The 15,895-nt window shown below is 36.9% G+C and overlaps 1 protein-coding gene across 1 annotated transcript in view; it reads left to right on the top strand.

Annotated features, from left to right (window-relative positions):
• The window catches only part of SCFD2 (sec1 family domain containing 2), a 328,968-nt gene that overhangs the window by 37,286 nt on the left and 275,787 nt on the right, over positions 1 to 15,895 (top strand). Inside the window, exon 4 of the mRNA XM_054291689.1 lies at positions 11,813 to 11,988. Within this exon, the coding sequence (XP_054147664.1) occupies positions 11,813 to 11,988 (176 nt within the window). The remainder of the gene's footprint in view (positions 1 to 11,812; positions 11,989 to 15,895) is intronic.

Raw genomic sequence — 15,895 nt, 5'->3', positions numbered from 1 at the left:
GTATGGTGGGTTGAGCGCTGGCCACTAAATTCCACAGCCTGTCTGGTTACTCTGCACTGGTCTTAACCACCCTTGTGGAGAAAATGAACAGCTTTTCTGAACAGCTTGATTGTTCACATGCTGCAGTGTGTGACCATGGCCTCTTGTCCTCTCACTCTGCAGCTCCAAGATGTCTGATTCAGACTTCTCTATAATCATTCATCACATCCATGAAGACAGTAACACCTGTTGCTGCTTTCATATCTTGAGATTAAGCAAGCACATCTCCCTTAGCCTTTACCTGTGCATCATTTTCTCTAGCCTAAATTATTGTAGTGCCCCTTCTCTGAACCTACTCTAGTGTGTCTTGTACTGTGGAGCCCAAAACTTCATATTTCAGATGCTGTCTCTCAAGTACAAAATAGAGATTTATGACCACTTCCCTCTGCCTGCCAGTTGCATTTGTTCTGATGCCACCTAGTACATGAGTCACTTTAATTGGTGCAAGGACACATGGCTGATTCATGTTCAACTGGACAGACACATTTAATCCTGAGTTTCAAAGGACCTAGGTCACAGATCCACTATTTGACTATAGTGGAGGAACTCTCAACCAGCAGAGCAGTACAGTGTATTTCATGAGGAAGAAGTAAAGTCTAAAATTAAAAAGGCAGCTGTAGGTAGCTTCTTCTCATCCAGCTCTGTCAATCTTGTAGCTGCTCAGCTGATTCAATCAATTATTCTTTCTGATTTTCTTTTTTTAACAACTTATCAATTTTTTCCTTTGTCTCTTACCTTTCCTTGCTCCCCTCCCTCTTTTGTCTACTGAATTGTCTTTCAGTAGATTATGTTCCTTTACGAATTGGGAAAATTAAAACAAAACTTCGTCTGCCTGTTACTTGTTCACTGATTTGTATTATCTTTAACGGCAGATTATCAATATGACCTTCAAAGTACAGGATTTTTTTTTCCGGGAAATGTACACACTCAAATCCACTTGAGGTGAGAAGACTGTTAAAAATGGATCCTTGAACATCTGCGTCATTTATACATCCTGTCTGAAGAAAAAGTACCTTGGAGTACCAAATCCTCATCTGAATGTAGAGATGAAAAGAGGGGTTTGGAATGTGCAATCCCACTGGCTTCTGCTACTGCAGCAACAGCCACAACTTTTGAAAATGGGTTTGGAAGGGGCCCTGGGAGTTAAGTCCTGCCCTATACTTCAAGAAAGCATGTTGTGGTTATAGAAGGAGACTGAGATTGATAATGTGAAGTGCAGTCATAGCAAAAATAAATTTTAAGCAGAATAGGTAAGCAGAAATGTTTTAATCCAAAACTGCAACTACCCAGAATAGTATTGAAATTTAAAAAAAAAATCTTGGGGAACATTCTGTAGCCTCTCTCTTACAAGGATTTTATTTGGAGGCAAAATTTCTCCCTCCATATTTTAGGAAAGTAGTCTCTGCAGGTGACTGTAAATGACTTTTAGCTGTACTTGTTTAGCAGATCAAGTGTTCCTCAAATTTGTTTTGAGTGTTGTGGGTTGATTTGAGTTAGGGTTTTTTGTTTGATTGTTTTATGACTACTTAATTATGGGTTGTGTGAATTTACCTTAAAAAAAGAAATGTAATATTGGGAGTCCTCATTCTTGATTTAAGTTTAAAGAAAAATGTCAGCTCATTCTGAAGTAGTAAATATCACATTTTACACTAAGTTCTTGTTGAATTTTTTTTTTTACTTTATTTCTAATTCTGAGACTTCATATTCTTGCAAAAATAATTTAAGTTAGTTTTCAAAATATTAGTAAAGGTATTTTTGTCTCAATTTCGCTCATTGTTCTGTGAATAATGTACTGCATGCTAAATAGTTTCTTGTGGTACAATATCAGTAATGGTTCAAGCCCTAATAAAATTGTGAAGCTTATTGTATTTGTGTCTCATACCTCATCTACTTTGCACTTCACTGCTGTGAAACATTTAGCAGATGGAAGTGAAACGCAGAACCCTGTGTAGCAATGGGAAACAGAAAAATATGTTGGTAGTATGTTTTCTTTGATTAAATTGTAGTTGGCACATGGGTGCAGGACTATTTGGCAAACCTTACTGTTACTTTTAAGAAGAGACTGGTGTGACATTAGTCTTTCCATGATCCTTGATTTTTTTGGATAAAGTTTTAATTTTTTCATTATTTTTATATAAACTTTTTTTGGTAGAAAATAAACCAAAACACAGAAATATAAACATGGGGCCAAGTCTCCTTCTGTGTCTGGTTGTGATTAGAATTGAAGACAATTCTTAAAAATTTAAAAGTAAACACAAGTGTTGGCCTTGCAGAAGTTCTATAAATATCTAATTTCATTATTTGTATTATTTTCCAATGTCATGCTGCAAAGCTTATATAAACTTCAATATGAAGTCTTTTTGTCTTAATAAAAGTATAAGGAAAATCCTATGTTAATGTGGCTTTCTCTAGACAATTTCAGTGATGTTCATGATAGTTGGGAGTAAACATTGATGTGCAGATAAAGATTTGTGAAGTTTTGAAGCAAAGGTTTAATGAAAATCCATGTTGTTACTAATTTTTTTATACTGTTTAAATCAAGAGAAAGTTATTTTGAGTGAAAGGCTTAAAAATTTAAATAGCATTTACTTGCACATATACTGGCAACTGGTATTGTTTTGAGAGATTTCACAACTAACTTTACTCGTTCATTTTCTGGAATCTGTAGTGATAGCAAGTCAGTTTCTTACGTCTCTAAACAAACAATTTTATACCAAACAAAACAAATTGTCCAGAAAACGTTGAAATGCTTCTAGGTTTTGAGCATTTTTGAGTCAGTTCTGATATAACTAGATCAAAAGTTCTTCTCTGTAGAAATAAGCTAATTAAAAAGAAAAGAAATATCTAGACACACACACACATAAATTTGTAAAGTATCAGTTATGAATGCTGATGCAACTTCCTGAAAAGAAGTCATTGTATTACCATCTTCTGTTCTCTGCTAAAATTTATTTGGTGGGTTTTTTCAGATAAACACCAAACTTTTTTTACTCGCTAAGCTTTCTTTATTTTTTGCTGATACTGAGTTCTATTGTATCATCTCAGTCTTGAAACTAAATATTTTGATATTTGAATTTGAAGGTTGTTTTTTTTAAAAAAAAATTGCCACTATACAGTAAACTGTCCTTTTGTGACAATCAAGATGTGGCTAAAGATACAGGAGCAGGTCCCTTAAGCCTCTTTGTATCTGGGTAAAAAATAAAATACTTCAAGTTCAGAAAATGAAATCCACTGCAATTGCTGTTCTCTTATATCTGTGGGGAAGTAGCCTGGTTGAAAATAAGATAGAACTTGCTGTAATGTGTGCTGTGATATCTTCATTTTGTAGGGTGCATCAGCCACAAGGACTGTGTTTTACACAAGGAAGACTTGATGAGTGTGGGTTGGGAGATGCTGATTCTGGCATACAGTGGGAACACATGGCACCTGCACTTTGATGGAACATTGTTGTGGGTATCAGCACTAAGTAATGTGCTTTCTGTGTCTGACAATCACAGAAAGAACTTTAGAATTTACTTATGTTAAAAAAGAAGGGAGAACAAACAAAGTGACTGAAAGTGATATAGAAGTGTCCAAAGTGACCAAAGTGTCACCAAAAAGACTGTGTGCCAAAGGGTTTAAACCAAAGATAAAATAGGTTGCTGATTTGCTTGCAACATCTGTAAGCGTAAAACTGGAGGTGGAACATGGCAATTCAGTACAACTCTGTGGGTTGCCCAACACTTTTTTTGCCCAAGTATAATTGTGTAAGCCTCTTCATTCAGTCTCACAAAGGATGACTCGTTACACCAGAGACGTGGTGAATTACATATGTACATACTCATACATCATCATGTTTTCCATCCCTGTTTAATTGCTACCACCCAAAATGATTGTTAGGATATTCTCAGCTGCAGAAGTCTTCCAGAAATCATAAGAGAAATAATAAGTTCTGTGAATAGTGTACCAAAGAAGAACAATGACCTCCTTCTCTCTGGGGCAGTGTGCCAAGAACACAATGAAGTGCTTCAGTGTCTGAGAACATATGTCGTAGGGCTAAATGAGGACATGCACAAGCCACCTGACATTCCCTTGGGAATGTTATTTTTAAGACAAACAAGTTGATTCATTTCTGTGAGAAGTTTAAAGTGTTCTGGATATGATTCAGCCAAATTTGTAGATTTCAAGTCCTTTCGCAGAAACAGTGAATTACTGTTTCCAGGGGTTACTGAGTTTTAAGGGCTGGAGACTGTCTGTTTGGGAGTTGGCCTGGCATTCTGTATTTATTAACTTGGTGGAAGTGGTAAAAACTAAGTAATAAAATCCACCCCTATGCATATTTACTTAGGATTTTGAGGAGTATTTGGTAAACTCTGGTATGCCAGTATTAAATTGGAAGTTTAATATTGATGATAACCCCTGGGAAGCTTAATTCTGGAAGACAAGATCTCACCTGTTTATTCACGGGGTTCTCTTTTCTTTAAATTTGCTTTAATATTTAGAAGGGCAATCAGAGTGTATTGTAGGCACTAGCTAGATATGATTGTTACTTTTCTGTGCATACTGACTTAACAATCAGAAGAGGGAAAACTGAATGGTAGAGTACGCAGAGAAAGAAACAATCATTTGAAGGGCCAGAACATTTAAAAACAAAGTTCTGAAGAACAGAAAAGAAAAAATTTTCAAGTCATGTTGAAACACCTAACCTATATATTTGTCAAAGCCTTCAGGATGTATTTGAAAACATGAAACTGTAGATGGTCTAGGAGTCATAAGTCATAACTAGGGTCATATTTACACATCTGGATTTAGATGCTTAGATCCAAAAATCTTGATGATCGTATTAGAGTGCTTTAGTTATATTTGTCCCATGTAATTGATTAGGTTTTATTTGTTTTAAGGCATGTAAAAGAATTTCAAAAGAATAGTCAATGGAACTCATATTTAAGTGTGGCTTCCATTTCGTAATAAAAGATTAAGGCTTATTAGGAGAGAAAGCTAAAGCAGCAAGCATGGCTTGGGCCATATATAATTGGGCTCTATAGGAACACTGTTAAAACAAGGATTTAATGACACCATACACATCTAGAGATAGAGAATAAACTGCTTTTGGGATAACTTAACTCAATGCTACAGCTGATGGGACTGAAGCCAAGTTGGGTGTAGATGTTCAAGCTCACATGGCAAATGCTAGCTGAGTAGTAAATACAGTTCAGCTTTTTTTGTTCTGGTATATGCCTCTATTCCAGAATTTGCTAAACATTAGCATAGTTGTCACCATTGTATGTGGCTCCATGAAAGCCACTGCAATACACACCTTCAGGTGTGAGATATGGCAGGCTCTGCCTCCCTCACGGTCTTGAGATATACTAGAAAGTCTATGACAGACAGGGCAGAGTGGCTGACCTCCAATGCCTGTGTTCTGCAGATGTTGTTAAGGTGGCAAGAGGAATGGGAGTCAGTAAGGGCTGATCACAGTTCTTCCTTGATGGCACAGTGCTGTGGGGGCAGGCAGCAGGAGCCTGCCCCTGCCTTGTGGCAGTGTACTTTGGGATGTACTTCAGGAACTGCTCAGACTCCCAAAGGGGACTTATCCTGGCATTGCTCTAGTGGGGACTTGCTCTTTGTACTCACACCTGTGACCATGGGGTTATCTGGGTACTGGTGTTTCTGCTACAAAAAAAGGGAGAGGCCTACAAGTGACCATAAACCCCAGGACAGATGGACTCACACTTGCAGGAGATGAGCGTGTGCTGTTAGAAATAAGCCTGAGACATCTGTTTTCAGTCTGCTGTAAGGTTTAGAGCTCTTCAGATCCTTATTCTGGAGAAGCCAGCCAAACAGCATCCCGTACTGGCCTACTTTCCTTCTCTCCAAAGAGCGAGGGATTAGTTGATGTTCTTCTTTTCTTTGTTAACAGTTTAAAGGCTGGATGACTTTTGAAGTACGCTAAACAAAAGTTGAGATTGAATTATTTTCCTGGCACTTGTTTTTAAAGATTGTTATTGAAGCTTCCCATGAAGTACAAAAGTATTTTGAGTCAATAACAGCATCTGGAAATTAGACTAACAAGGAGACATAAGGGGCAACATCTGCCCTGCTCAATTTCTTGACTCTGTCAAATATCCAGCTCCCTTAGCAGCACAGTTGCCTAGTAGGCTTTGTGGAGTACAAGAGCTTTCTACATTCCTCTGAAGTGTCCAGCATTGCTACTGGGAGAGATATGTTGCTTAGACTGTGGACAAGGAAAACAATTTATCTGGATTTCTTCAGCCCTCTACTGAGTTGAAAAATCTCGTCTGTGAGCATAAGCATGCCAGGATTGTTTCTTATTCTTCATTCTTTCAAGTGGAAAATGGACCTCAGCAAAAGGATTCCAGCCAGTGAAGCTCTGTGTTCTTGCATAAAACTGAACAAAGTTAAAAGCTGTGTGTATTTGGCGGTTACTGCAGTCTTGGAAGAGCATCCACGGATTTACTCAGTTGGTCTCAAAATGTACTTTCCTCTTTACTTGTTTCCTTGTCCCTATGGAGATAATTAACTAAGTGTTATATGAAAAAAATAAGGCCTGGATGTTTGGAACAGTGCATTGATAATTCTGACCTTTGCTCTTTAAACACCTTGTTCATCCATAAATTTTTATTGGATGCATAAGCACTTTTGGATTCTGAATTTTTAAAAATTACTTTTACCAGTAAATCCGTCTTGAAAAATAGTTATATTGTTGAAGCAATGCCTGCATTGCACTACATAGACTGCAGCATTAATTTCAAATGGAAAAAACGTCATACTGGTAAATTGTGTCTTAATGTCTACAAATGTGGTTTGTCCAGTTGAGTTTTTGTTTAACTGTTAAGGTGAAAGTCTTTCTGTTCCACTCAGCCTACTTTTACTACTCAAACCCAGATTTTTGACGGACCTTTAACATCACTTGCTGGTAATTTCTGCTACAGTATGTCTATGTTGAGTGATCTGCTTTGCCAGTAACAGAAATACTACTTCCCTTCAGACTAATTGTGCGTGACATCACTTGTACATGTATTATGAACTGCATATATTTGATGTGGTAAAACACTGAAAATGTTGATATTCAGTGCTGCTGTTTTCATATTTAGCAAAAAATTATTTATTCAATTAATTATTAATAAAAATAAAAACAAAACCAAGCAGCACCTTCTGTAATTGAGAAGTAAGTAAATTGTTCTGCAGTTCTTTTGGGATCTGCTCTAAATTCTTGAAAGTTGGAGGTGGAATTCAGCCAGTGTTTTTACAAATTAATTACCATAGGAATAAAGGATTGAAAGGGTCCATTTATATTGAATTAAGACTGTGATCATTTATGCAGCTGCTCATTAGACACTCATCAAAACTCACCTTAGAGCAAGTTATATTTGTTTCCCTCCACTACTGGAAGACTGATTGATACAGTGATGTTTCTTAATGTTGTGCGTAAATATATTCATGTATTATTTATCCCTGTTGGTTGTAGTACCAGTATTTAGCTTTCATGTAAATATCTTTTATGTATTCAAAGAGGCCTCATTTTTTTTTTCCAGCTGATACAGGGAAAGCCAGACATTTCTGTTTTGCTTTCCTAACTTTAGTTCTCTGTCATCCTAATTGTTATAGTGTCCTCTCTGTGCATGCAACACAGTTTTGAGTTAAACTTCCAGGAATGGGAGTGATTTGAGCTGCATAGAGGAGATTCCTGGAGGGAGAGACTTTGTATTGAGACATTTCTATGGCCTCTAGATATTGAAGCATTCTATGGCCTCTGTTTTTACTACAACTGTATCACTTGAAAGGAATTGTACCTGCTCATTTACAATGAACAAACCTAGACATTATTTCCTTCTTTTGTCATTTCCAGGTTTTAACTCTGCATTTATAGCTCTACCCTAACCCCAACATGCATCATTTTTATACTGATAAATTTCATCCTACTTACATTTGTCCAATACTCAAAGCAATCCAGATCTGCTGGCTGCTCTTTCTCCATATTAATGATGTTCCACCAGCTTCTGACAGCACCTGTTTTGGCACCATTTATTACCAAAATTTGTACTATAAATATGTACAATCACACAGAGCACTCTTATTTTATCTTTTCTTTTTATATACTAGTACTTTTCTATTGCATATTACCTGCCATCTGTTTTTGGGTGTTTCTTAGGTATCTTACAATTCTTGTAATCCCATTCTATTCCCACTCAAATATGGTTAGGGCACAATTAATGCTATGTTAGATCCATTTGTATTGTAATTAATTTGTTGGTTGGTTACATCTCAATTTGACATGATGTTCTTTGATAAATGTACTTTGCATTTTATCCCATTTTTACATGTGATGCAAGATTTTTTTTTTTTTGGACATTTGTCCTGATATCAGCTAAGTAATGTAGCTAATTTCATCATTTGTTTGACACAAATGTTAGTTTTCTCTTTTCCTGGGCTAGTCTAGTCTCTGCTATGTCTTACTTTTTATCTTCCATTCATCAGAGCCCTTAAACACAGGACTGCTTCATCACACTGATGTTCAGTGTTTTTTGCATAGGACAGGTCCCTCAGTAGTGAGATTGGTCACTAGCCTGTCATGTTTCTGTTACTTCTGTAATATCCATTCTCATATCCTACCCTATTATTTCATTCTGTTTCCCAAGATAATTTCTTTAGTGCACAAATATGTTAATTGTGCCAAACTAGCCATTTGTTGTTTTTTATCTGAAGTAGTTTCCACATATCATTAATCGGTTTTTCTTACCTGCTTCCCATCCTCCTATATTCTGTTAAGTTTTGGGTTTCTCTGTGATACTTCCCAGTGACTACCTTACTGATTTTATCCTCTCTCTTATACTTGTGAAGAGGCTTGAGGCTTCAAAGTGTTGGGGTGATTTGTGGTGGTGTTGTTGTTATTCTTGAGGTTTGTAGTTGTTTGTGTGTGTGTGTGTGGTTGGTTTTTGTTTTGTTTTAATATTGCTTTCAGTAGACGTCATTTTTTCAAGTCCTGTATTGGGATGTAGTTGACTGAGTTTGGGACAAATATACCTGTTTCACACATTCTGCTTGATAACTGTTAATGGCAAAGGTTATTTCTTAGACAATATGGAATTCCTGGCATTTATTCAAAAAGGTTATCAGTATTTTTAAATCCTAACAGTGGTTGAGATCAAGATTTTCCTTTTCTCATTCAGGAATTTAAAAATTATCAAGTGCTTTGTCAGCATAACGTATTTCTCACAGTCAGGCTTTGATGCCCACACAGACTTGTGACTCTGCATGGATCTAGAGTTTGGAGAGGTGTATGAATGTGATGGAGCAGGAAGAAGAGAGCAGGACAAGACACTTGCACTAAAGTCCTTTTGCCAGTAGTTGCCATGTTCTGCCTGTGAACCTTGAAATATGCTTTAAGAGAACAAAATGACAGTTAAGACATGATGTGGTTGAAATAGATCTCCTCTTGATTTCTTACGACCCATCTGCAACATTGCAATAAAACAATTTGAAACAACAGAGGGACTTGAAAAACCCAAAGGGCTGGTAGGGTTGAAATAAGATTAGCAGTAGTCTGTTGTGCTGAAATCTCCCTCTGTGAGCAAGCAGCCGGGAAGATGATGAGGATTTAGGTCTCAGGAAAAGTCATCTAATTGCTGATTACCACCAATTACTTTCCCAAATTCCTTTCCTCAGCTACTGGAATAGTAGAATACTGGAACTGTATTTATCAGCCAGCTGTCCAGGGAGATGGCTGTGTAGAAGTTGGCTGGAACTCTCAAATCCTGGATCTGAGTGGTTCTAGGGGTATTGTAAATATCACAGATGAGATGCTGCACTCCTTAATGCCAGTATAAGTTTTGTTAATGACTTGCTAAGGTCAGGATTTTCCTTGTACTTACATATGTGTTGGACTTTCTTTTGGTGGTATTCTGAGGGTGGGAAAGAATTTGATTGTTTATCTGAAATGGTGCTGAATGGCTCTCAAACTGATCCAGTGCTTCATCTGGATTCGCTTTCACAAGGAACAATGTGGAACAAAACTCTTGAATTTTTTTTTTTAAATTGAAATCAGAAGTCTTGAAAGTCCTCCTATTTTCCTGATTCATATGAAGGAAGGGCTGGCAACTGCACGTTTTCTCAATTGAAGCAAGTTATCAGATTTTGAATATGCTACAATATATTAGCACTGCTCTGGGTAGTAATGCAGTCATTATCAAAGGTATGCTGCAAGGCATCATGGACTGACATTTTCAAATCACCGTGTAAATCTGCCTGACACAGCTTTAAAAGAAATAAAACAAGACTGAAAGCTCCAGTGTTTAGTCTAAAAACACACATGGCCATGGTTGCTGTTTTAGCCTATGTGGGCTAACCGTGGAAGCCTTTTGTCAGCCCTCTGGCCCACTGAGTGGTGTCAGCTTGATTTGTGTGTTAATTTGCTGACTTTTTGGTTTGATGCTTTCCATTAAAATTCACATAAAGAGCCCGTGTGTTTTTGCTTTATTTAGCAGCTTTTCCAAATCTAAATGCTCTTCCAAAGACCGCCCTTGATATCACTGAAACTAAGAGGAAGAGCTTTCAACATTTATTCACTGTTGGAATTATTTATTTGCCATTTATATGATACTGAAACGATGAAGGCAGATGGGGAGCCTTGTTAAGTGATGATATAACCTAACACAGAGAAGAAACACAGTGGCAGTTTTACAAGATTTTTTCCTTTATGGAAAAATTCTGACTGAAATTATCAATGTTGTAAGCTATGAACCAATAAGCATCAGGACACCCTCATGACTTCCTGGCACCAAAGACTGTCCCATTTAAGTTAAAGGATCCTCCTTACTCTAGCTCATATATCCCTGCTTTTTAGGTCTGGTTTGCTTGAGGAAGATGACTTGTTACTGGCAGAGGCTTCCAGGAACCAGCCCCGGCCTGGGTCACAATCCAGACTTGCAGCTAGGATGGTGTTTTGACACCATTTTTGCCTGTCTGTTGATGGCATGTGTAATTGGCATCTGTGGTGATTTTCTTGGGATAGTTGAGCTGCCTTCCTTCCTGAAAGAGATCCCTTCCAAAATACAAGTTGCTTGAGCAGTTCAGCTGGCATTTTAATGTTGAATAAACAGCTAATCCTGTAATGTTCATCTGGCCCAAATGGTGCCCCTCATGCTCTTCTAATAAGAAAAGATCTACAGGACCATGAGTGGGCATTGGGGTGTTTATTTTCAAACAGCTGGTGAAATCATGCTGTGGTTACTGCATGTCAGAAACTGAAGGGTCACACATTGGAAATGTCCCTTCCAAGAACAGCTCCAAAAGTCATTCCTTGCATCACTAACATTATATCTGTTTCTTGAGTCAAGACTAATCAAAAAATGTACCCTCAGGAAGTGGTGAGAAGATTTGAATTTGCTGTAAAGTAAAAAGCTCACAAATTGCCATTGGACTTCTGGTAAAAACAGAAAGATTGTTTAGAAGTAGTCATCAAATATTATTTCCCTAGCTGAAATGAATGTCCCTCTTTGTCTGAAAACAAAAGTATTACCCTTTATGTCACCATCTGTTGTACATTGTTAAAAACCTACCATATTGCATATCTCAAGGCACAATTCATGGATGATGTAAGTCTTTTTCCAGACCTGTTGCTGCAGCTGAAGCTCCCAGTGATTGCAGCAAAGCTAAGATCAGATCCATAGTGGAGAGGCCTCTAAAGTTCTCTATAACCTTTTCACAGTAATTTAAAAAATGTAGTTTTGCATTTGTCTCCACTGAATGCTGTGTCCTGTTTTCCCTTCTACAGGCAGAGTCACCCCCGAACAGCTCAGCTCATACATTCAGCTTTTCCGAAACAATCTCAAAGCTTTGGAGAACCACTGTGGTCTTCTACAGCTTGTGCTGGCCACAGTCCAGACTTTGAAACACCCCCAAACTTCCAAATGGGACAATTTCCTTGCCTTTGAGCGATTACTTCTGCAGGTATGTTTAATATTTTGATTTTCCATTGCATTCTGTAGCTTGTATTTTTTTATGAAGAACTGCATTGGGATGTCTTGCTAAGGAGCTGTTCCTTATTACCAAATGGGTAAAAGGAATAGTAACCTACATATTTATTCTTTTATAGCTGTGTCTAAGAATTTATATAAACAAAAGAGTAGGCATTAAAGGTGAAGCATATCAGTAATCTGAATTGGGTGACAGTTTTACATTTATATGAAGTTTCAAGAAGATATTGATTCTGGCATTGCCTAGGCTTGTTGTTGTTATCATTATCATTATCATTATCATTATCATTATATGCTTCTTGAGGTAACATGCTGAATCAAATGCAGAGAGGAGTTTGTTACTATGTAAGTGTAAAACTTGTTTAATTTTTTGAGTTGGAAATTCCACACACCAGGAGAGTGAGGTTTCTCTTGTTCAAAACTGTCATCTAACCTCAGTTTTTCCCACCATCACATTTTTTATGGCATCCTGTCTGTGACCACAGTATTATTTACATACCATTTTCTATCACATTTGGATTGCTCTCAGGAAATTAAGAGTTAGTGGTATTTTGAACTTTATCCTACTAACCTTTGGAGATATACCAAACAAAAGAGGAGCTTTTTCTAAGCACCTAGTAAAGCTAATTTCTGCTGAAGTTCACAGAAAGCTCAAAACTTTTCTTCCTGTACTATTTATTGTTTTAACCATCTTCTGAAACCCTAACAAGAGGCATGTCTGGATGAGTAAACTCTCAATGAAGTTAATGAGTCAGCTTTAAATGAGTGAAAACCAGATACCTCTGTAAAAATCAGGTGTCTGGTACAACCAACCAAAATGATTCTCCTCATCATCTCTGGCAGCAGGGTACAGTCCCTGGTCCTTCAAGAAGAATATGCCCATACTTCATTTCATAGCTTTGTAGTCAATGGCTTCCTGCAAGGTTTGGAAAGCAAAAAACTGCGAAACTTAGTAGCAAGCTCTTGTCTAAATTCACTTTCAAAACTATTGTCTCTTGGTAAGACTGAAATATTTTGGAGTATCATACGTAAATTTCTTTATTAAAAAAAGGAAAAACACCTCAGGTAAAAGAACTCATTCTAGCCATTCTATAGTTTTTCTGTAGAGGATGGGACTGACAGCCCATAGTCCCCTTCTCTCTCCCACAGTGAGTCATGTCACATAACTCTTCTCAGATGCTGGCTAAGTTCCATCTTAAAACCAGTTCAGCTTTAGAATTAAAATAAAGCTGCAAGTTCAGCATTGTTTTCACAACAACAGACAGCTGCCTATATAAAAGCCATGCAGTAAATCAGCAGAGAATGGGAAAACAGAGGTAAGGAACAACCAAACTACATATTTCATGAAAAAGAAATGTTTAACAAGCACTCTCATAATCGTAGGTGGCTTTGGATTATACCCTCCGCCTTCCACCATCATATTAAGGTAAACTGTGTTAGCCAAAGCAAACTTTCTAGGCTAGCATTTCTAACCGTTCCTTAAGCACATACTTGTTTTCAATAGTTCAAGCAATAGTTATTTTGAATTATATAGACTATTTTGAAGAGAAAATCTGACATGCATTATCTGCTTCTGAGTGCATAGCCTGTCTTTGCACTGTTTACAGGGGTTTGTAGGGACAGCAAAGTGTTGAGACCCAGAAGACATTAGAGATATTTTTATTTTAAAAAAATCAGTCAGGACATTACTTTGTGAATGGTTGGTACATAGCCCACTGCCCTAAATTTGGTGCTGTGATAGTTTATTTCAGCAGTACTACTGAGAAATTCTTTAGCATATTTGTTATGTTTCATATAGTTTAAAATAATAAATCTTAAAGAATCCTCAATAAAAAGTACTTGTTTCAACATGAAAGCAATATTGTTTCTATTGTATATTGGAACAACATTGAAGACAACTGTTTGTAAAAGATCTACTGAGACTAATATTGTTAGATTCTGACAATGTAGGAATTCTAGATTTTCTGCTGATGGATTCATGTCAGATTCCAGCTGATGCTAAAGGAGATAATGCAGTAAAAACAGTTGATGTTAGAATCTCAGATTTCCCAAAAAAATAAATCTGCACAGTGCTGGAATTTCTGTTGTTACTGGATCTCTCTCTGATGGCTCTCATGATTCTCTGCTTAATCTAGTTTGTGCTTTTCAGAAAAAAACACATTGTTAATAAGAAACCTTTTGTCTAACTATTACACTGAATAACCTTTTTGGTTTTTTCTTTTTCTCTCTACTCCTTGATTTATCCTTTTCAATTGCAAGTACTTAGTTCAAAAAATGGTCTGCTAGAGGTCAAAACAGCCCACTTTACTATTTTGTCATAACTAAAATCTCTATATTTTTCCAGACTTATGTTGGCTCATTAAATTTTTTACATCTGCATCAAGGAAGTTTGATTTTGACTGAAGGTCTGCTAAAAGTGCAGCTGCATACTTAGCACAGTGCTGTTCTCTCCTTTACTGGGATGGATGAGTAGTTTGAGAGTGAAATTAGATTTCAATGGAATCATAGTGTTGACCTCAAAGGAAAGAGGATCATAATCTAAGAGTAATGCATCAAAGTGATTCATTTTGTCAATCACAGGTTTTCTCTGTTTTACTGCTCTACCTCTGCACATGATAGAGCTTTCATTACTGAGGAGTTTTAAATTCTGTGTGAATTGAAACAGCTTGTCCTATTTACCTAGGAGATATCCTACCCCATTGCATTTTTCTTCTCTTGAGATCCTCTTTCTATTTTTCCTCGTTCTAACCATCCATAAAACTGATAAATGGGAAAGGGAACAGAGACCAAATGCTGCACCACACAGCCTGTAACTCTCCAATATTCCTCATGTGACAGCCTTGTTTCCTTGCAAGTGAAGATTTAATATTTAGGGAGGTAACAAAGAAAGAGTGTTGCCACTCCATACTTTTTAGCTATATTCCCTGTTCCTCTAAAATGTGTGTCTTTATGGGGAGAGGATTTAAACCTCTGAGTTAAAGCACTTAAGCCTTTTGCATTTTCTGAGCTCTGCCACTCTAGCTGTTCCTTTTCTTGGGCCCATGAAATACGAAAGCACAGGAGAAGCTCTCTCCAGAGTAAACAAAATGTGACACTGTGAGAGAAAAAAACCTTGCTGTTTTTAACATATACTGTTCATATATTTACTGAGCAGGGATTTTTGCCTCCAAATTCAGTTTAAAAGTACCCAGCAGATAGTGATAATAGGACCATAATGTGCCCCAAAGGAAAATGTCTTTCCTCTTTGCATGGCACTACTCTAAAATTGCTGAGGTTGGGTGCTGCTCTTGGAATTTGCTGAATCCTTCTGGCATAACTTATTCTCAAGATTTAAGAGTAAAGTACTTGTCATACTGAGTAGAAGTCTTATTTTATTAACTCTTGCCATTTAATTTCCAAGATTAGGATTTTTTTCAGTGACCCTTCCCAAAAGAGGAAGCTGTCTTTCTTCTTTAGGATGAGGACATTGTCTTATTTTTTAAGATGTCTGGGGTAAACTTCCTTCTAAAACTGCAAATGTACCAGCATTGTTGTCTTAGAATAGCTGAATTGACAAAAATAAGTGTATCTGAAAGATTATTAAATTCATTGCTATTATAGTGTTGGAGAGGGAAATCTTGCTTCTTGAGATTTTTTGTGCCACAAAGTTTTTGCATCAGTTGTCCAACATTTCACGATTTTCTGGGAAATTAGACAGCATCAGCATTGATGTAAAAACCATGATGCTACCATTGGATCTCAGAACTGTCAAAATTTTGTTTTGTGATGCTGATTAATGTCACATAATCTTAAGAGTAATTTGAATTAAACTTATAATAAAGAATAGTATAAAAACCCACAAACCAAACAAATTCACAAAATCAATCCATAACCAATAATTG

The sequence above is a fragment of the Melozone crissalis genome, unplaced genomic scaffold, assembly GCF_028551555.1.
Source record: "Melozone crissalis strain CALT ecotype California unplaced genomic scaffold, PUWL_Pcris_2 ptg000006l_1, whole genome shotgun sequence".
Classification (NCBI taxonomy): domain Eukaryota; kingdom Metazoa; phylum Chordata; class Aves; order Passeriformes; family Passerellidae; genus Melozone; species Melozone crissalis.
Note: the sequence above shows the minus strand (reverse complement) of the source record. Positions and strands in the feature narration are given on the sequence as shown.